General features: G+C 43.8%; 1 protein-coding gene across 3 annotated transcripts in view; it reads right to left on the reverse strand.

Annotated features, from left to right (window-relative positions):
- The window catches only part of SETBP1 (SET binding protein 1), a 268832-nt gene that overhangs the window by 68749 nt on the left and 178811 nt on the right, over window positions 1-21272 (reverse strand). For all 3 annotated transcript variants that reach the window (XM_051803665.1, XM_051803666.1, XM_051803664.1), the window contains one exon: window positions 11797-15265. In XM_051803665.1, the coding sequence (XP_051659625.1) occupies window positions 11797-15265 (3469 nt within the window). The remainder of the gene's footprint in view (window positions 1-11796; window positions 15266-21272) is intronic.

Genomic DNA, 21272 nt, shown 5'->3' on the forward strand with positions numbered 1-21272 from the left:
AGGAGGTCTGGCCCCAGCACTTCCCATTGCCTGGACTATTCCAGGTGGCAGGTAAGGCTGGATTGGAGGCACTGAGGTCAACTACTCAATAATCAGCAGTGCAAGATGCAGAAGCCAGAGATATTAACCCAGTAGATGGGGAGGTCTTTTGTTTGTAAGGTGCTATTTTAGAGCTCTGTCAGATATATGGCATGAATCAAGTTAGGCCAGGGAACAGGCGTTCCCTCGTGCCCCAGGTTTAGCTGCCACTTAGGAATGCCTGGGTGTTTCCACACTGCCAAACTGACCTGTCCCTCTCCTGTATCCTGGTATCCAGGTCTTCCACACTCTCCAGTCATTAACTGGCCATCAGGAAGCCATTTGTTCCATCTGAGAGGAAAGCTGGGCATGGCTAAGATGACCTGTGTGCTCCAGGCTGTGCTCCAGGCTGTGCTCCAGGCACAACATGGACATGCACAACTTTGGCTCTTTACCTGGTGCAATGCTGCAATGTTAGCCTGAAGTCCCAAACCCCAATATCCCTCCTGTCGCTCCCCAGAGCAACAGATGGCTGCAGAAAAGCCCCTATTTTGGCATCTGTATTAGTTAAAAAAAAAAAAAAAAAGCTCAGAATTAGGATTTTACACCAGGTCTACAGGGAGATGTTGGCCAGTGGAGATCAGGATCAAGTGCTGTGCAGTGTGGATTGCTCTGCCCACTCCATATGCTCTCAGCTTTCGGTTGTGTGAACACAAACCAGTCTGCAGCAAGCAGTTCAGAGGCACAGGCTCTCCTTCTGCTTTGGCCCACAAAAAGAGCATGAACACGCCCCAGGTTTCTCCTGCTGAGGTGTTCTGTGCTAGCTTACTGTCACCTGAAACTGGTGGGTTTGGTCAAACTGTGACTTAATGAAGCTCTTTTCCACACCTTGGGAGATATTAGCAGCTTCTCACCCACTTGTGAGTCATGATGGACTGCCACAGGCTGTCAATCACTGCACACAAATGAAACCATATGCTTATCTGTTTAAGTTACTCCTAGGTCTAAGGCACACTGTCCAGATTTATATATAATACTCTGTTTCTCCTGGATGTAGGTTCCGCTTCAGTTGAAGCAGGCTGAGACATTCCCTGGGACTTAGACACATCCCATTCATTCTCACAGGGACTTAAGTTGACCTGTGGATGGTCTAAATCACATCCACTGACTTCTTCAAGCTATGCAGCATCTCAGAAACAGAGCTGAGAAAAAGACTCAGGAGTTCTGAACTTGGGCTTGAGCCTGATTTATTACCATTTTTACCTGCTAGGGGTTCCTTTGATCTCAGCAAGACTCTCTCTCGACTAGCAGGAGAGAAGGAGAATTTGAGTTAATGCATGCTGTACCCACTCTTTAACATAAGAGTGGCTCCTATTAGTGCTTTGGCAGTTTGTCTTTTTGTGCAAGAACTTGCACAGCTGACTTGGCTAAACTTTTAATGGGTACGCTTCTCATGTGGGAGGAAATGTTAAGCACTGCTTATTGTTACTCAGAATTACACACCCAAATGCCATAACTCCATCCAGAGTTCCCAGGCATCTAGCTACATTACTATATCACAAATAACATCTTCCTCACCGCCTAAAGTAATGTCATGATGCAGTGTAGGAGCCAAGGAATGCTGGGTTTGCAAAATGCAGGCATTGCTTCAGATTGCAGCAAATTCATTTAAGAGGAGATCAGGCAACAACCATTAATTTCAGTGCAATATATTTCACTGCTCTTCTTATTTACTGAGATGTTGTCTCACTAGATCAAATCAATGAAATTACAACAGTGTACTGACAACAGCCGATATCTGCCCAGCATCTCGGAGAGGCAGCCCTTCATCAACTGCCTCCAGCTTTTGCCTGACACATCCCTGCTGTTCAGCATGCTCTGCTGGAAATAGGAAAGTTAAGGTTTTTCCAGTGTGCTTGGCTGAGTCAGAAGCTCCTCTGGGCAGCCATGCACAGGCACACATATTGACAGTAAACTCGGCCCCACCGTGCCAGAGGAGGTGTGCTATTTGCCTTGGGTGCACTTCTGGAGGCCACGTGTGGGGTGTGCACAGCTCCACCCTCAGCTGAGGTGGGAAACTCGTTCAAAGTGGTTTTGAGGTTTTGTTAAGAAGCAAAACAGGAAATCTTCGTGAATCTGGAGTTTAACTATTTTTTAACTTGTTGGCCTTCCAGACTTTTTTTTTTTTTAATAAAATTAAATAAATATCTGAATGATAAACTTTCTGCAACTAACTTCATCCCAGTTCTGGGATAAGCCCAAGTTTCTACTGGTGCAGAATAAACTTCAGGCAGCAAAGAGACCCTGGAGGAATCCAGGGATTTTTTTGTTTCCTTTTCCAAGCAAACCAAGCAACTCAAAAGGCTGTGTAAACTTACTTAAGTGCTTTTTATGCCAACTAATCATAGCTGGCACAAAAAACAATACTGACTATTGCTCCCTTCCCTGCCTACACTGGAGGCAGGGAAGGCCAAAAACAGAGCTGAAATGGCAACTCTGTGCTCTCTGTTGCCTCAGGAGCCTGGGAATGGGAAAGTTATCACTACTGGCCTCAATGAGGGACCTAATGACGAAAAAAAAACCTCCATCAGCAGAACCACAAGCTACTGAGCTTTGTGGTACGTTGCTGATTCACATTCCGTGACACTGCTGAGCAAACTCTACCTAGATATCTGCACAACTCTGTTTTCAGTTCTATATAAGGCTCAGCTTGGGTCAGATTCTCTGAGAAGATATGCTGTTGTCATTCACAAGCAACCATGCTAAGATAAGTGAGTTACTGATAGGTGTAACACAAATTGGCTGAGCTGTATTTTGCAACCCGGATCAACCAGACAAGCACCTCACAGTTTGCTCCCAGTTTGTTTAAGCTGCCTGTGTGTGCTGCATAAGGCACCAGCAACGCTTTGGCTGCTGCTCCAGCATCACTCTGACGTCAGCACTTTGATTTGATTTTCTGTCACTGTTCTTGCAGATTAAATTTCAACTAGTGACCCACAGCTTGATAGCTCATTAGCAAATCCCTTTGAGCCATCTAGTCTTGCCCTTGCTTGACAGTTAACTCTGCATTGCACATACACTCGAAGCCTCCTGAAATCAGCTCTGTGCTAGGTGAAAGCTTGATCAGGCTCAGTGCAGCTGCAAAAGCCAAGGGGAACCATGCCCAGGTGCATGTTTTCAAGGACAAATCACTGATGATTCCTATTATGAGTCCTAGGGTCTTTTCAAGTCATTGAGATTGTGTAAAAACTCCTGCATGGACAGTCAAAGCTTTCCTTTCCCACTCCTCCCCTCAGCCCTTGTTCTATAGGGGAATTATTCAGACTTCCTTCTTGGTAAGACCTTAAAACAGGACGTTCTTACTCCTTTTGTTGTTCAACATCATTATTGCAATCATTCAGACTGAGCTCTTTAAGTTTTCTCTTGCTGTGACACATGAATATAAAAGTCCTGGAAGGCTCTGGAAACAGAGGAGCAGCCTCAGATCATGCTCTGGAGGTCACAGACCCCAACTCCCACTTTTACAGTTGAGTAGGACAGGACACAGGTTGCTCGGAGTGCATTATGGTCCCTCTCACTGACAGATATCTTGAGCTCAGCTCTTCCAGCTTTGAGTCTCATGGATCAGCAGGTTTACAGCGAGGATGCAGCCTCTGCTTTGTTTTACTTCCTCCATGCATCTGAACAGTCCTCTTGCCTTGCACATAAATTATCAGTGCCTTTGAGCAAGAAATTGTACTGTGTATAGCCCAGAGCTATAGCACACACTTTTCCCTCTAACTGTTCTTAAACTGCCACTTACACAAGTATCCAAGCTGCACACCATCGAAATCTTAATGGAATGACTTTCTCTAAGATGAGAAAATCTTAAAAATGCTGAATCAAGGCTGTTTTCAGCACTGGCAGGTTGAACACAGCCACAAGGACTCTGCTGTGCCCTCACTGAAGCCATGGACAGAACTTCCCAGCCCCACACTCTTTTTGCCTCAATAAATACTTCACTCCAGAAGCCAACCTCACCAGTTTCAATTGGGAGATGCTTGATCTGTGCCAGGCTGAGATGAGAATACAGCCATGATTCTTTATTGCCTTTTAAAGCCAAGAGCCCAGCAGAGGCCAATTGTGTCTGACGTGAAGCTGCTGCACACCCAACGTGGAATCTGCACAACTTCATGAACCAGCAGTGGTCTGAATAAAAACTTCAAACAAGCCATTCTGGCATTGGCCAGAGAGAGCGAAGATAAATAGCTGGGAGACGCCAAGCTGCAAAGTAAGAACTGCCTGACTGTTGGACAGAGAGCAAAGTAAGAGGCAGAAATTAGGCAGAGTGTAGGGAGGCTTGTAACACTCCCTAAAAAGCAAAAGGGTCACAGCATTTAATTTGATTAATTCATCGCCAGTTCAAAAGACTTTGTACTGAGCCTCAGGCAGCGCAATAAACATACAATCATTAAGAGAGGAAATAAAAGTTTGGTCGGGTGATAAATAGTCCAGCTTCCTTTCCCACTCCAGCTTCCCTCATTTCTTCTCTCCTTGGTCAGTGCAAACACTGGAAGCAGCACAGTAAATCAAGAGGTAGCATTAAAACAACAACAACAACAAAACTCACTGTATTTCAATTGCCTGAGTCAAAACACTTCCAAGGAAAACATTGACTCACTTTCCCCATCATTTTCAGCATATGCCTTGGAAAACCAGAAGGACGTTTATCCTAAAGGGGCCAGATAATGCTTTTGGAACTCATTTCAGTAGATTCGGTTTGCAGTCCTAAACATTCAGGGGCCCAAACAGCTGTTTTGATTAATGCAACTGTATTTACAAATAATGGTGTTATGTAAAGCTCCGACTGTAACTTTTATGGGCCAGATGGCACAAACACTTCACCCTGTAACTGCACAGTGCTTGTCCCTCACCACAGGACACAGGTGGAAGGAACAACACCCTGCTAACGCCGGGGCTGGAAAAGGTTTTTCAGCTGCTGGAAGCTATGCAGGAGCCTGGAGTGGCCCAGAAACCACAGCAGAGGCAGAGTTGGGGAAAGAAGGGGTGACTAATACTCTATGCATCCTCAGTCAGTGAAGTTTGTATCTGGCTCTTCTCCCATCTGCTTCAAGCACTACCATGGCTCCTACCCTGCATTCACTGGGCACCAGTGAGTGTCAGAGCTCACTACAGTTCTCTGTGGCAGGAAACTGCTTTTATCTCCTTTACCCAGTCACACACTGAGGTTTACTGCAATTTAGACATTTTTCTGCAGTAACATGAGAAAACTGTGATATGGGATATGGGTCTCCAGATCCTAGACCCTGCATCAGTCTGTCTCTGAATCTGTGCACATGATGCCACATGAAACACAGGTCCTGTTGAGTGAAATGCCACTACTGAAGAAAGCCAGGTGATTTATATGTGGGTTTCACTTGATATCTATTCAGCTTCATTCATCACCTGATGTTCATTTCTCCTCCCTTGTTTGAGTATTTAGAGCTGCATCCATGCAATACCCAGCCAGCATGGACATTCATTTTATGTCTCTAAGCTAGTCAGATGAGAAAATGTTCATCACACATACTGTTCAGAGAATCACAGAATTATTAAGGCTGGTGAAGACCTTTAAGATCAAGTCCAATCATTCCCCCAGCACTGACAAGGCCTACAACTAAGTCATGTCTCCAAGCACCACATCTATAAATTTTTTGAACACTTCCAGGGACAATGTGTCCACCACTTCCCCAAGCAGCCTGTATTAACGCTTGACAACATTTTCAATGAAGAAATTTTCCTTAATATCCAATCTATACCTGCCCTGGAGCAAACTTGAAGCCATTTCCTCTTCTCTTATCTCTTGTTCCCTGGGAGCAGAGCTCAACCTCACCTGGCTCCACCCTCCTGTCAGGGAATTGCAGAGAGCCAGAAGGTCCCCCCTAAGCCTCCTTTTCTCCAGGATGAGGCCCCCCAGCTTCTTCAGCTGCTTCTGCTGCTCCAGACCTTTCCCCAGCTCCATTCCCTTCCCTTGACACACTCCAGCATCTCAATGTCCTTCTTGTCATGAGGGACTCACAACAGTGGGTTCAGCAGTGTGGGACTACTGTTTCCCCTGCTATTGAAATAATGTGTTTACTGCAGAATAATGAACTAACTTTGTGATTCCAGGTCTATGTAAAAAAATAAATTATTTGTGAAAATTTATTAATTATATTAATTAATAATTATATTAGTTATACAAAATACCAGCAAAGTTTAATTAATAAGGCAATTGGGCAACCCTATTTGCCTACATATTCCATATGCATCCAGAAAAACAAATATGCTCACCCACTATTGAAATACTGATCCTTTCTCAATGTAAAACTCTGACTGACCAAGGTCTCATGATAATAGTCCAGAACTGCATGTGCTGTTTCTTAAAAGAAACACCAAAAAAACCTCACACTCAATCCAGAAAAAAAACCATGGTGGCTTTGCCAATTTTTCACCATATTTGTTTTTTCTTATAGAGAGTCCTCTTTTAAGTCACACTAAGGCTTCAACTTCTGAGAGAGGATGAACCAGAGATTTATTCAGTGTTATGTAGCAACGGCCCATTCCAGCAGGAAACTGAGCCATGGAGGGGAGTTTTGTCGGGGAAGAAATCTCTCCTGTATAAATGACACTCCTCAGCAGAGCTGGGCTATTTATACATGTGTTTGTACTGACATCAGATGAATGCTCTTCATTCATTTGATTGTCACTTCTCCTTCCCTTCAGTGCTCCACCAACTCTCACTTTTGGATGGTTTCATCACCAGGGCTTTTCATCATGCAGGGCTTTATAACAGGAATAAGGACAATTTTAAGATAAAGATGTTGTAAAATGCCTTTCAAAGAATACAACATACATTTATTTGTCCATTTAATATGTATGGCTCTCTTCTCCCTCAATAGTCACAGGGCACACACTACTCACTGAGTGATGCCCACCCTCCATCTAAAGCTGATACTGATCCTTCCAAGGGTAAAACCAGCACCATACAAACCAGCTGAGGAGGAAAGATTAAATCAGAAAAAATCAGCTTGTAGCACTGATGGACATGGAGGGGGGAAGGCATGCGGGGGGGGGAGCTTGTAGGTAAGTTAAGCATTAATTTGTAAAGCATGTTTGTCATGCAAACTATCCAGCATTCAGAGACTGATGGTTACTGCCTTCCTAATAGCTGCATATGATTAACTTAATTTTCCTGTGAATTTACTGTGGATCTGTATCTGTGCTGTATCTGATGAAACCAATGGACGACTTAGCTGATCTTTGAGCCATGATGCCCAGTATGCAAGCAAGGCAGTCTTTGCTTATATAATCATCATTTAAAAAAATCAAGAGGCATAAATACTGTGAGAACAAAGTAGCACAGACCTTGATTAGTCTCACTAGAAAGAAAAGCAGAAATGCTGTCCTGCATATAGTGACTCTCGACCTCTGCTTCACCCCCAGCTACATCCTGGTCCGCAGTGATTGTAACTAGGACATAATCTGACAGGTTGCACATACAAATTGCCATCTTATCTATGCACCTTAAAATGTTAAATGTGCTCTTCCTCATTATTTCACCCAAGGAAATAGCGAAGAGCTAACGAATCCCGCTTTTTTTTTTTTTTCCAAGGCATGATCTATGGCATTGAGATTGCTCATCAGCAATGAAAGTCTCTTCTCTAGCACCACGTGTGAAGGTGAAACAAGCAGACAAACGACAAGGAGATGTGGAGTTTGCCATAAGGACCTCTTTAATGAAAACAAAGCTCTAATCTCAGTCTCCCCAGCCCAGCTGTGGCACCAATCTGTGACCTCTCCCTGGGTCCCTCACCTGGAGCTTTAGTAACTCATAGAATGCAGATGAAAGCCTCAGCCATCCATCTGTGCATAGTGCCTCGGGTCACAGAGTGCTAGAGGGACTCTAAAAACATTTTGTAAATGCATGAGATATACCTCTGGCTGTGGGTGTGGAAGGAGGGAGTCAACTGAGCCAATGCTTGGTGCACGCAACTTGAAAGTTCAGTTTAGGAGGTGCCCAAGTGACATCACGACTGTGGCAAGGCAGAATCTGAAACACTTTCTGTTGTATCCTTGCCTGTAGGCCAGGCTAATGCCACTGGAATAGTCTTCAGCTAAACAGAAAAGCTGTTTAATCAGTTTTGATTAATTTGTCTTTCTAAACGCAGGAGAGGTGGATGAGCAAGAACAAGAAATTTGGCAAAACCAGCAATTTCAGAAAAAGACAGCAGGATGTAACAGGTCTTGGGGAGTGGGTGGAAAGGAAGGTGAGAAGAGTTATTAACTAGTACTTATAGAAAGGACTCCAGGTTCTCCAGAACAATAGTGGAGAAACAGGCAGTGCACTGCCTATGCATTGACATGGTGTGTTTAACCCCAAGAGGTTCCAAGAGATGTAAACTGAGTCAAAGTTCTCAAGGTCTCCCCTAATGAATGCCCAGTGATAGTCCAAGCAGGTGCAGGACAGGGAGTGGACTTTTGGTCTGACCAACCAAGATGGCTGGTGGCACTCTTCAATGTGACACTTCACTCTTGGCACAGATTTCTACATCAAATCACAGAATCATGGAATTGTTTGGTTGGAAGGGACCTTTAAGGGTCACCTAATTCCAACCCTCCTGCATTGAGCAGGGACACCTTCCACCAGACCAGGTTACTCAAACCCCAATCCAGCCTGGCCCTGAAAACTTCCAGGGATGGGCCATCCATAAATTCTCTCCGGGCAACCTGTGCCAGGCACATTTCTTGTGCCAGGATGGCAATCTACTTCTCCAAAAAGTAAGAGGGACAACTTTCCCCTCACATCCCATATCTTTCTAGACAGAAAATTGTACATAGGCTTTAAGGCTGTACTACAGCACTGTTTTCTGCCATATACAAGACCACTACATATCACCAGGGAACTCCAAATTTCTCAGAGATGGCTAAGTGCTGTTACAACACAGATAAAAACACAAAAATAACAGCAATACAGTGTTTGTACCTGCATCTGCACACTACACTGAAACAAACCACAATGCCCAAACACCAAAGAACACTAAATGGTTCTCTCATCCCTCTTATCACAGATACATCTACTGACTGTGGATAGGTTTTGCTCCATATTTCATCTCCAGCAACAGGCAATGAAGTTGCAAATGGCACTACTGAGCATACCGAGATGCCCGTGCAGTAAAGATAACACTGAAATTGTGATATAAATCTATTTTCAGCTTTCATCTGAATATTCAGGATGTCTCCTCTTATCTCTGTTATATATTATTTTTACGCAGTGAAAGATGACAAACACAGAAAGGAAAGAGCAATCAGGAAGTCGCCTCCTGGGACAGACATATATGTTCTCACAGGGCTTTCTTTTTTCTTTTACCTTTTATTTTTCTGATTAGTCAATCACTTTTTAACCACCTCAGGGAAATGCAAGGTGAATTAGGAGAAAGAAGGTCAAGGTTATCACGGAAAAGTGTAATCCCCTCTCTGTGGGAACTGGTTAATAGTTATGGCTAGACTCAAGTGCGGACCTCTGTTGGGAATCCCAGTGAAGGTCAAATGCAGAGAGGAAATAAAGCTGCACTGAGATCTTAGGCACTTAGAAGCAGACAGATGTTCATAGGCTTTAATGAGCAGCCTTGGCTCCAGGCCTTTCTTGGCAGAGCTGTTTAGTTTTAGTACTTTTCCTTGTAGTACAAGGTAAGGCTCTGGTTATCTGGCTCTGCTTAGCTAACTGCTGATGATTTTTCCATCTAAGTAATGGCATGACAATGAAGAAACAAATTAATAATCTGAGACCTGATGGATTGGGTCATGGGGAATGATGTGCAGCTGTAATCACGAAAAGGAAAAAATAAAGAAAAACAATAATTTTAGTTTAAATGAGGACCGGTTTAAAAAGTTTAAACAGCAAATCTAATGGAGCTCCTACTGCAAGATTTACCCATCCTTTTTACACTTCTATCATCACGGGGAACAAACTGAAGGAAAATAACATGAAATGGACTTTTTCTTTACTAAGTCTATTTTCAAGTCAGCCTGCCGGGGGTCATGCCTCTACTTTGGTAACTCATTTAAGTTCAACAGTGCTGAGAATTTTGACAGAGAATTTTCTATGCCTAAGTAAAATACATTAAATTGGAAAGTACAGGTTTAGCAAGCATCTTCTGCTCAAAAAGCAAAAAGGCTATAGATCCAACTGTTATCAGACTGTGAAAACTGTGAACTTCCATTAAAAAAAATTAAGAAATAGACATGTTAAACATCTTGAAGACTTTTAATCCTCTCTGCTAGGACACAATGCAATTGTGCATTGTCCTTAATGAAACAGCCACTGCAGCACTTGGTGGAGAATATTTTTGTTCTTTGTCAGGCACGTAGAAACTCTGATGCTCAGAGACTGATTTCAGTCTCTTTTCCAGTATTTTTGGATGTGTCATTTTTGGGTGTCTCAACTGATCTAATATAATACGATATTATGAATGAAAATGTTTTCATGGTGTGATCTCTCATTTCAGACTGCTTTTCACTATCACAGTCCAGATCCTGGTCTCAGTGAAAGAAATGGATATATCTAGGTGGCTTGAGCACGAGCAGTCGCTGGAACTTGATCAGTTACAAGTCAATAAAAAACTTTAGAGCCTTACATTGGCAGGTTATACAAATTCTCTGCTCCCCGTGTTCTCAGTTGATTCTCTTTTCATTTTGAAGGCTATGAACTACTTTTCTTTGAAGCTCTTTTTTAGCACTTCAGAATCTCATCCACCACTGATTGGTTCAGTAAAGCTCGCCCTTTTCCAGAACCAAGTGTGAAATCTGCTTTGTGATAAATATCTGATGGTGCAGGAGCACTGGGCTGGCTCCCAAGCTAAATTCATTTATATTGTAGCAAAACACCTGCCTCTGTGTCATCACAAAAGCAGCTCCCCATTGTAAAGTACAATTCAGTCTCTCAGACAAGATTCAGATTCCCTTTTTTCCCCCTCTGCAGGAGAGGAACAGATGTCCTCCCTCTTCATCTACCCAGCTTATATTTCCAAGTCATGAGACCTAAAACTCTTCAGAGTCAATTGGTGAGGGTTTATTGTTTCCATGACACCAGTCCCTTCCCACAGCCACTCAATGCTCACATAATTACTTTACATGACACCTGCTGACTGGATGTGACAGATTTACACTAGGATTGTACCCAGATCTCCATGTATTCAGTCCAGCCATCAGCGTGATGGGTTCCTCTGGATCAGTAGTACACTACACCTGTCATGGGAGAGATTCACAACTTCCCACGTGTCTGGTCTGTCCTATCAACAAATGGGTTTTGATCATTTTATAGGCCAGAGCTGAGACTGTCTGCTCTTCTCCCAAAGGCTGGACAGCAACTACCACATGGTGTCTAATGTGGTAGACATTAGACACCAATCAGAGAAATGTCTACCTTGCCAACAGGTGCCTAACTTGCCAATGTTGTTGCAGAATGCAATGGTGAGACTTTTGGAGGAAGCACAACAAGCTATGAGAGACAGCTGAAGGCAGGACAAATATTTATCAAACTGCTGTGTAACATCTCAAAGAGTTTTAAATTTTTGGGCTTAAGATGTGGCCAACTTCCCTGTTGACGTCCCCAAGGTTTGGACGAAGAATAGCAGTCAGTTACAAAAACCCAGAGAAGTTATTGACTCATAAATATATTTGCTGTAAATGACGAGTTCCTCTTCATTCAGCACAGAAATTTACATGCAGTAAGGTAAAATAGAATAAAGCAGAGCTTACCTGAAGAGGCTGAAGAATCGTAAGTACTTCTGTCCTTCTTATTTGTCCTGAAGGGCTGAATGTCCTTTTCCCTGTAAGTTCCAAACCCTTCAAAGCTTCTTCTTTTATTCCCACTTGCATCATTGTCCCGCTTCTCACTTGAGGAATTCATTTCACCAAACATGTCCAGGGACTCTGACCTTCCATTACTCTCAGTATTACCAGAGTATCTCTTTGTGCAAGAGTCAATGGGATCACTGCTTGAGTCGTTTTTATCTTTACTCTGTGACCACTGCTGGGTATCAGAAAGTGATAATGTAGACAGTGTATCCACTTCAAAGTTACTCTTTGAGCCTTTGTGCCCGGTTTCACAATGCTGGTGCTTCTGCTTCTCCTTATGCTTGCTTTTCTCGTTGAGCAAGGAGAGGTCTTTGTCTGAGCCACTCAGCCTTTCATTCATGGCATGGCTGGAGAAGCCAGTGGACTTGCTGGCGAAGAGACCACTCAGATCTTCATGTGTCCCCAGTATCCGCTCATCCTTATGCTTGTGCTTATGTTTGTGTTTCCTTTTGTGAAGTCGGCCACTTGAAAGGCTCGTCCCTCCAACCTTTGGAGGAGCTAAAGGGGACTGCATGTCTCCAAGGCCCATTCCCACAGGGGTTTGTAGGTGCACTCCGTGTTTCGCTTTGTGTTTGGCAGTGGTGGACATCTTCATGTGAGAGCTTGCATGGAACTGGGGTGGGGGCACGGTAGGTCTCATAAATGGGGAAGCCGCTCCGAGCGTGTGAGACAGGTACAAAGGAGCTGGGTACTGACCGTAGTAACCAAGATTCATCATAGGCATTGATGTGTAAGGCATTCCATAGGGTGCATAGTAACTCCCACTGGGAATAGGGTAACCGAACCCTTGTAAAAAAGGCACCTTTGTCATGGTGTCATTGGTTTTGGCAGGTCTACCACGCTTCTTCTTAGACTTCATGTCAGAGGTCCTGCGAAGATAGAGCAATGGGTCATACTGGATATATGGCACAGGGTAGTAGTGATCAAAATTAATCCTGAAGATGCTGGGATATGGATTTTCATGATAAAATGTATAGCTTCTATGGGAAATCCTGAACACTTGGAACTTATTGATGAGTTCCTCAAGGTCTGCCAGAAACTGGAGGTCATCTCTGTTCTGCAGGCTTTTCCTTTTCCTCTTGTGCTTTGGCTTTTTAATACTCTCATGAGAGAGAAAGTTATCCACAATGAGATGCTTCTGCCGGTGACCATGCCTGTTCTTTGTGCTGGTGTCAGATGGGATAGCCTCTGGATTGTCCAGGGTGCAGAAATCAAAGGAGTATCTCCGGCGGGATTCTGAGCTTTTCTCGGCCTGGTCAGAGGTGCTGTTGTTGTCTGTACCTATCCCACTGTCGCTCGGGATGGTTTCCTCACTGTGAGACTCGCTCACTGGCGACAGCGTGACTTCTTTCAGAGAACCTATTTCACAGAGGTGGGAAGGTGAATTAGCCATTAGCCTGGGTGGAGACAGCTTCCAAGTTCCACTGTGCATTCCTTTCTGGGTTTTTGTAGGAAGAGCACTGATAGGTTGAAGATTTGGCATAGTTTTTAACTCTGAAAAATTTGTTTCAGTGCTTGCAGGGCTAAGGTTGCCGTTAGTCCCCACTACCTGTGTCGAAAGCGGATGAATAGCTGCTGGTGACGATGCCACAAGTGACTGCAGGTTGGAAGGCACTGCTGGGTTTTCTGGCTGGCTGGAAACAGGCCTTGAGTGCTTGATGGCTGTCTTAGGTTCTTCTGGCTGAGTCTGCAGCTCTGCCCTTGGCTTTCTGCCTCGTTTTTTACCAATGTAGATAGTCCCCCTCTTGCTAACATTGATCTGCTTCCCTAGTCTGGCATCAATGGTGGTTGGCCCAGCACTAGATGGTGGCTGGACTTTTGCTTTCAGAGCTATGCTGCTGGAGCAGGAGGACAAGATCTGATTGAGAATATTCTTCCTCTTAAGAGTTTTCATTTTATTAATGGTCTTGATGGTCTTCTTATCCAAGACTCCAAGCTTCCCGACCTTTTTGTGAAACTTAAGTTCACTGATGGACTTGTCCTCTCCTGGGACCATCTGGGCCAACTTGGCCAGATTCCTTCTCCTCTTCCTTTTCTTTGTTCCTGGAAATTCACGATTGATTGGACTCACTGGGCTGGTGGAGGTTCCCTCGTGAATGGTTTCAACAGTGAGCAAAGGCTGTTTCTTTGGTCGTCCTCTTTTTTTCTTGACAGGCGTGATCACAGTAAGACTGTCTGTATTGGTGTACAGAGGGCTGGATGGTGTGATGGGATAGGCTGAGGGAGGCTCCACCATCAGCTTCTCAGATGCTGTCATGGAGGTCTCCCGAAGGATAGATTTAGGTTTGCTGCAGGTCCATCGCCGCTTAGCTGCGTGTTTGGGGTGCTGGACTTCAGACAATTTGCCAGCTGTGGAAAGGTCGGTGGGCAGGAGAGTGGATGTCACTGCTAGAGGTTTTCTGACTCTGGCGGCACTGTTGGGGGAAGCTTTGTCAGTGAACACACTGCTGTCAATAGATACTAATGGGGACTCGTTTTCTATCACTTTCCCTGGCTTTGAGGCTCGAAGATCTTTCTTACTTGCCTCTGATTGAGAGCTAGTCCTGTTTGCTATTTCACTGCTCATAGTAAGTACAGAAGGCAGACTTTTCTCCTGGATAGTTTTCTCTATAGAAGATTTCATGGATTGCCTTTTTTTCCTTTTGTGGCCAGACGCATCTGTCGTCGGAGACTTTATTGGGATAGTAATTCGTACATGACTGGTGTCACTTTCACAACTGCTGGCAGAAATGGGATTCTGCTTTGAGGGTGATGTATCCAACATGCTGTCCATCGAGTAAGACTCCTTTTTCCCTTCCATGCTGTCATGGGATTTGCTGTCAAATGCTTTCTGGGCACTCTTCACCCACTCCATGTCCGTGGTTTGGATGGTCTGACTTATCAAGTCCTTTTTGTTGGACTTCTTCTTCGTACTTCCAGCGGGCTGGTCAGGGGCCTCCAGCTGCACACCTCCCTCTGGATCCCCAAGAGGCAAAAGCCCACTGCAGTCGGAGGCACTGCTCGGCTGGGCGGCCACGCTGATGCCGCTGGGTGACGGGACTGCACTGCAAATACCAAGCTCTTTACTACTGACTGACAGCTGCCCCCATGTGCTGCTGCTGCTGCAGGACTTTTTGGCCTGGGATTTGCTGAAGGGAACTCCTGGCTCCAGAGCAGAGACCTTGGTGGCACTAACTGCTTCCCTGCTGGGTTCTGTGTTGATGAAACAACTTTGAGAAGCGGATCCGGTATCGGGGCTCGCTGACCAGTCAAGATGGTGCTGGTTGCTACTTTTTTGCTGGTGCTTTGATTTTAAGGTGTCACTGGTGAAGTCTTGTTGAAGGCCCGAATCATAGTGCAGAGCAGAATGTTTCTGTGGCCTGTCATAAACCTGGAAGGTAGCAGAAAGGAAATAGAAAAAAAAAAAATTAGTTTATCAGTCTATTCATAACCCCTGGTTGCAGCTCTTTATTTGTGCAGTGAATGACAACTGTTCTTAACCAATGTCCTTGTAAGAGTTAGGAACTTTTATAAAGTGTTCTTATACTTGAGCCAAATTTGCATTTAGATTCATGCACAGTAAACAAGTTTTTTTTTGGTTTCTCCACTCTAAAAGCAGTGGAAATATTTCTATAAATACAAAATTGCCTAGGAAACACTTCTATTGATTTTTAATTTGAAACATAAGTAGAATATTCCCTTTCAATGGATGAATGGTGCAACTCAACTTCCTGGCGAGAATTCTCTTTTCCTTAAAAATAATCCCTCATAGAACTTGAGGCTTAACAACAGCAATTAAGCTCATTATTGTAAACAAGAAAACTGAAAAAATTATCTTAGAAGTTATAACAAACAAGAGGAAAACCCATGGATCCACTTCCCTATGAAGCCCGATTCCTCAAAGATTTATTTGAATTTCCATATAGAAACCATCCCCACAAACTTGGTGCTTAACATCATATGCATAGCGTCAAGTGTGTGAGGCCCACTTGGCAGGTTCAAGATTTGCATTACTTCTTTTCCATTTTAATAATCTGCTATTTGCAATGTCGGTGAGAGATATTTTCAATATGATTTCTAATCTGACAGGAGCTCTTCAACCCGCAGAGGTTACAGCAAGGGCAGAATTAAGCTAAAGGCTCTTACAGAGCAAAAGAAAGTCCACTTTTTTTCTTGGTGGGCCTCCTTCAGCTAAAGAAATTCTGTTTACTACAGCTGTAACTTTTTGATAAGTCTTTTAAAAGCAAAAAAAAAAAAATATTTTCTTTAATTGACTTGTTTTCTCATGTTACATTTAGGAGCTTTTATTTTGCAAAGCTCTGGGTCAAACTGTACAAGTGACTTTGTACACCTAGTGCTGTACAGAACTGGGTGTACCAAGTACTGACACTGTTCTTAATGTCAAATAAATGATAGGAGACTTAAAATAAATGCGTAGCCAAGGAAAGAATGATAAAAAACAACTGCTAAGTGTCTCATGCTCCTGCAAACACCCTCTTACAAGTAAGTTTCTATCAGAAGCCTTATGTTAGAGCTCTCTTTGGGGTGTTTGCAGCAGAAATTTTGGGACAAGGAAGCAGAAGAGCATAAGAGGGCTTTGAGCTGGGAAATGAGGTGTCCCTACTTCTGAGCAACTTCAGAGAGGTTTGAAAAGGACTAAACACCCCAAGCCCACAGTGCATTATGTAGTGACCACTAAACATACATGTTATTGACAAAATGACGTTGAGCTATCTCTCATGTGCATATAAAAATGGACATGTGGCTTTCCTGGAATAGGCAATAACGACGAAGCTGTTCTGGTCCATTGTCTGAGAAGCAATCAGGGACTCTTAAATCCTGCAGATAGTTCAGCTGTCATGCACATGGACCAGCCATGCTCAGGGAAAACAGAGATTTCCAGGAATTGTGGAGTGAGAAAACGAAAGCATGCAGCTGCGGTGGAGCTGCAGATGTCGCGGGCAAGCGACACCCAGTTTCCTCAGCCTGAGAGAAGAGCCGAAAGCATAAACAGCCCTTGGGGAGTGAATCAGTTCCTCCTCCTCCTCCTCCTCCTCCTCCTCCTCCTCCTCCTCCTTGCAGTGGCCCTCCCATGCATGAGCCATGCAGCACGCAGTGGCCACAACGGAGGCTGATGCCCTCCCCTGGAGGGCATCTTGAGATGAGGCCAGGGAGGGGTGGAAAGGAAACCAGTAGAGCCCCAGCACTGGAGTTGTGTAGCTTGTTTTTATTTTGATTATTTTAAACTGATCCCAAAGCTCCTGAGATCTGCCATTTGGGGCTTCTCCTGCCCCCTAGCCACTAGGCTAGGTGTCCTGTCAGCTGGGCACAAGGAGGGTGTAGGACATGGCCACCCCCTGGTGAGGTCCCAGGGAGCTGGAAGTGGTTGCCTTCCATTCCAGCCTCATATAAAAAATCATCTTCCTGAGGTACCCTGATTTGTAATGTCAAAAAGCCCTGGAAATTCTGGGCTGAGGGCTCTCACCGGCCCCAGGACCCACACTAAGGTAAGACCAGGCTGTTTCTGAACAGATTCCAGCCTGATGGCTGCAGTCAAAGCATCTCCTTACACCCACATTATTTCCCAGATGCTTGAGCCATGAAACTAAATGACCTGAAAAATTTCATTTGGAAGAGGAAAAAAAAAAAAACCAAAACCAAAAAGATAAGAAAGAGGGTTACAGCAGTGAGAAAAAACATGACATGCTGGCAACACCCTGGTCCTTCCATATCTACCACGCACACAGGGATCCATAGTTTAAAAAGAGCAATAATGCCTGATCTGTATTTTAAGGCAGTTAATAAGGGCTCAGAACAGAGAAGCCAGCTATAGATCAGCAATGAATGCTGATATATGGCTTGGCTCCTCCAGCCTCATTTCCTTGGCCTGCACGTTATATAGTGATGATGCAAGTCCCAACACATCCCTAATGATAGCCCTGTCATTACTCAAGCAGCACGAGACACCACCACATCGATCTTAAAATTCATGAGAGAGATATGCCTATGTCATCAAAGGTGCCAGCTCTGGAGGCATTTAATCACATGGATAAGCACTCTGATTTCAACAGGCCTTCAAAAAATGACCAGTCTGCAGGATCAGGGGACTCCATTTCCTCAGCAGGATGTCAGAACTATACATCTGCCCAGGCACATAACAGTCTGCTGGGCTTTCTCATGAAACTTCTTCCAGCACCACATTTACTGCTGGCTCTACCTTGCCAGAGACATCCATATCACACAAAAATAATTCTTCTGCAGCCCAGCAGCCACAGATTATGTTTGGCTGCAGCAGGTTGGATTTCACTAGCTGCAATGGATTTACCTAAAAACACTACTAAATCAGTTGAAAGTAATATAGCCCTATGTATTTTATTCCCTGTGTACCCATCTAGCTTGCTGTCTGATCCCGTTGGTCCTAATGTTTAGGCTACAATTTTCCCTGCTGGGCAAGCACCATCCCAAAAAGCCAACAAGCCTCAGCTCAGCTAAGCCAAGACTCTGCTGAGCTGACAGAGGATGTCACAGCTGTCAGGAGGAGGAGGGCAGAAACCTGTATCTTGGTGCCTTTCACACAAATTCATTACTGAATTTGTCAGTAAGTGTGAAATATACTCCAGCTCTATAGGTCTTGGCAAGGGGTTGTTGACTTGAATAGAGTTCCTGTGGCAGCCAGCCAAGACCAGCATCAGGAATAGTGGGGGTTTTTCATGAAAACAGAAAGATTTACCTTTATTTACTCTTTGGTTTATGAGGCCCTAAAAGTTCTTCAAACTTCAGCGCTTGTGCCTCTGCTTGTAGCTTGCCCTTTCATTAAATGGGATTTTCTTCTGCAGCCAGCTATTCTGCACTAGGAATGTGCTTCTCCTTCTTTTGTGGAAGTAGAAGTGTAAATTAAGCCATGTAATTTTACTACATTTCTCTATACTTGGTCAACACTTCTCCTGATATGCAGTTTACTGGAAGTGTTTAGTAGGTTAATAATTCTGTCTTTCCTTTAAATAAAATAAAATACACACAAAGAAGAAGGTAGCTTTCCTAACTGCAAAGAAGCTTGAGCAACGTGATCCAGCACATGCTAAACCTTAGACTAGACAAAACAAAATTTGAATCCTCTTATTAGTAGTATATGAGTTGAATAACAAACTCCTGTGCCTCAGCCCTCAGCTTTGGTAATGGTGGGTGAACCCATAAGCAGGATACATCCCATACCCTGGTGACTAGTGAACACTGGTCAGAGAGAAGGAGAGGTTTTACACTGTGTGCTTACACCTGCCTTGCCAGATCTCTGAAACCCTGCACCTGAAGGGGTGATTAGTCCCCATAACAGTTTTATTCTGGTACGCAGCCCTTGCAGCTGGGGAGACGAGATTGTATCAGTCCCATGAGGAGCAGCACCCTACTCTGTAAATAGTTACCAGCAGCAGAATTCATTCCTCAGGGACTCTTCATTTAACTACTGGATGTCTCAGTCTGCCTCCCCATTCCCTTGACTGAGCTTCCATCTAAATCCACATGCTGCTTCCAGTCCCAAAGCAAAAAAAGTAGGAGAAGATGACAACAACCTAATCAAGAGTCTAATAAAATAATAATAATAATGATAATAATAATAATATCAAAATAAGACAGAATAAAACTATTAATAATGATAAAATACACAGTTAGGGAAACCCATCACCTGGAAAAAAAAAATCTGAGTGATTAAAGGAGTGGTCCCTCCCTACTCCAAATGCACCTTTTTGAGGAGGTAACACACATAAAGCTTGTCAAGAATCTGGCTTGCAAATCAAAGTTAATACTACAACGCCCCCTCTTTAAATCATTGCAGATCCATCTGTGTAATGGCTCCTCAAGTGTAATTCCCTATTAAGAGGCTTTATCTGGAGAGATAAGCAGCTGGTTCCCATGTCACTAATTGCTGTCTGCTGTGATTTTAAAACATCTGCACCATTGTGCTCTTCATTTTCATATTCTAATCACCCTGAAACTTGAAAAAGGTACATCATTGATTGTTTCTGTGGGTTAATTAGTACACAGTCTCCTTGTAGAGACAATTTAAAGGCAGTCAGAACCTCAATCAGCAAGTTTGTTTTAAAAATTAATAACATCGGGAGCGTCTGTGGGGATTGGCATCCACAGTGACACATCAGAGTGTGCTCTGGGGACATACCATCCTTTGTTATCTTCTTCATAGGCTGGAAATAAAATTGAAAAAGAAAAAAAAAAAAAGAAAGAGAGGAAAGGCTTTCCTAAATGCACAATGTCACTTAAGATCAGGGTCTTGGGAAGTGCTTGCTCTTATCCCAGGGCTATCCTTGTCTCTCCAGCAAGAACAAATCTCATCAGAACACCGTATAATACCTCTGTGTGGTCTAGGAACTTGTAAGCCATTTTTGGTAACAATATTGTCACCTAGGATCTGGCATCTCATAGGAAATCTAAGGGGTAGAGCTGTGATGTGTGTGGGCATTTGCTCTGCTGGCCACCTGAGCTGGCAAGATGCTGGATCTCCAGGTGCTGCCTCCAAGCCATCCAGAGGAGGATATTAGCTCAGGCACAGCACTCTGCTATGGCAGTGGTATTCCATGCAAAGTAGACCTTCCCTGAATCCAGCCAGCTCAGAGGAAAGGCTGGCCTGAATTCACACGAGCTTCAATTTAGGTTTATACTTGAAAGTACTCCAGACAATGCTGGTAACAAAACTTCTGTGTCTAGGAAGAGGTCAGCCTGAGATTTTCCAGACTGAATAAATAAATCTGCTGTCACTGCAGTGGGCACTTGCCTTCTGAAAAATCATACTCTATTTTGGTCCTGAGCTCCTAAAAACTGGAGAATCTCCAAGTGATTTGTTCCCCTTGAAAAAGCTTTCCCTTCAGTTTCTGCTTCCTAGACATGCATGAACACATGTTACCAGAGACGAAAACCCCTTTGAGAGGAAGAAAAAAAATTAGATTTCTAGGTCCAACACATGAATAAATAATCCTGGCTCAGCTCATACTTTTGCTCAAAATTAAGCATTTCCTCTTGTGTCCCAATGGGACAGCTGTAAACTACTCACTTGAAGGCTCTAATCAGAACTACAGGTTGGAGATATTTCATGTCTTTTGGTGAGTGCACTGAGCCTTTCCAGGGTAGAATTATTCTGTAAATAAAAGATGCCAAGTGAAGGAGACACCAGGTTCAGGGAAAATGTAAATTGGGCCTGATGACTTATAGGTTGAGCAGTCACTGGCACGAAGCTTGAGGTGTCTGTGATCCAGTCAGGGCAGTTCATTGCAGGTGTCTGAAATGGACTTAGGAATTTCTTAAGATCCTCAGTGAATTTAACTGAGGATGAGGGGTACAACCAGCATATGACACTTGTTGGAACTACAAACAACAGTGGTGTCTTTTGAGAA

This window comes from Manacus candei, unplaced genomic scaffold (genome assembly GCF_025592945.1).
Source record: "Manacus candei isolate 608988 ecotype Guabito, Panama unplaced genomic scaffold, ASM2559294v1 h1tg000059l, whole genome shotgun sequence".
NCBI lineage: Eukaryota > Metazoa > Chordata > Aves > Passeriformes > Pipridae > Manacus > Manacus candei.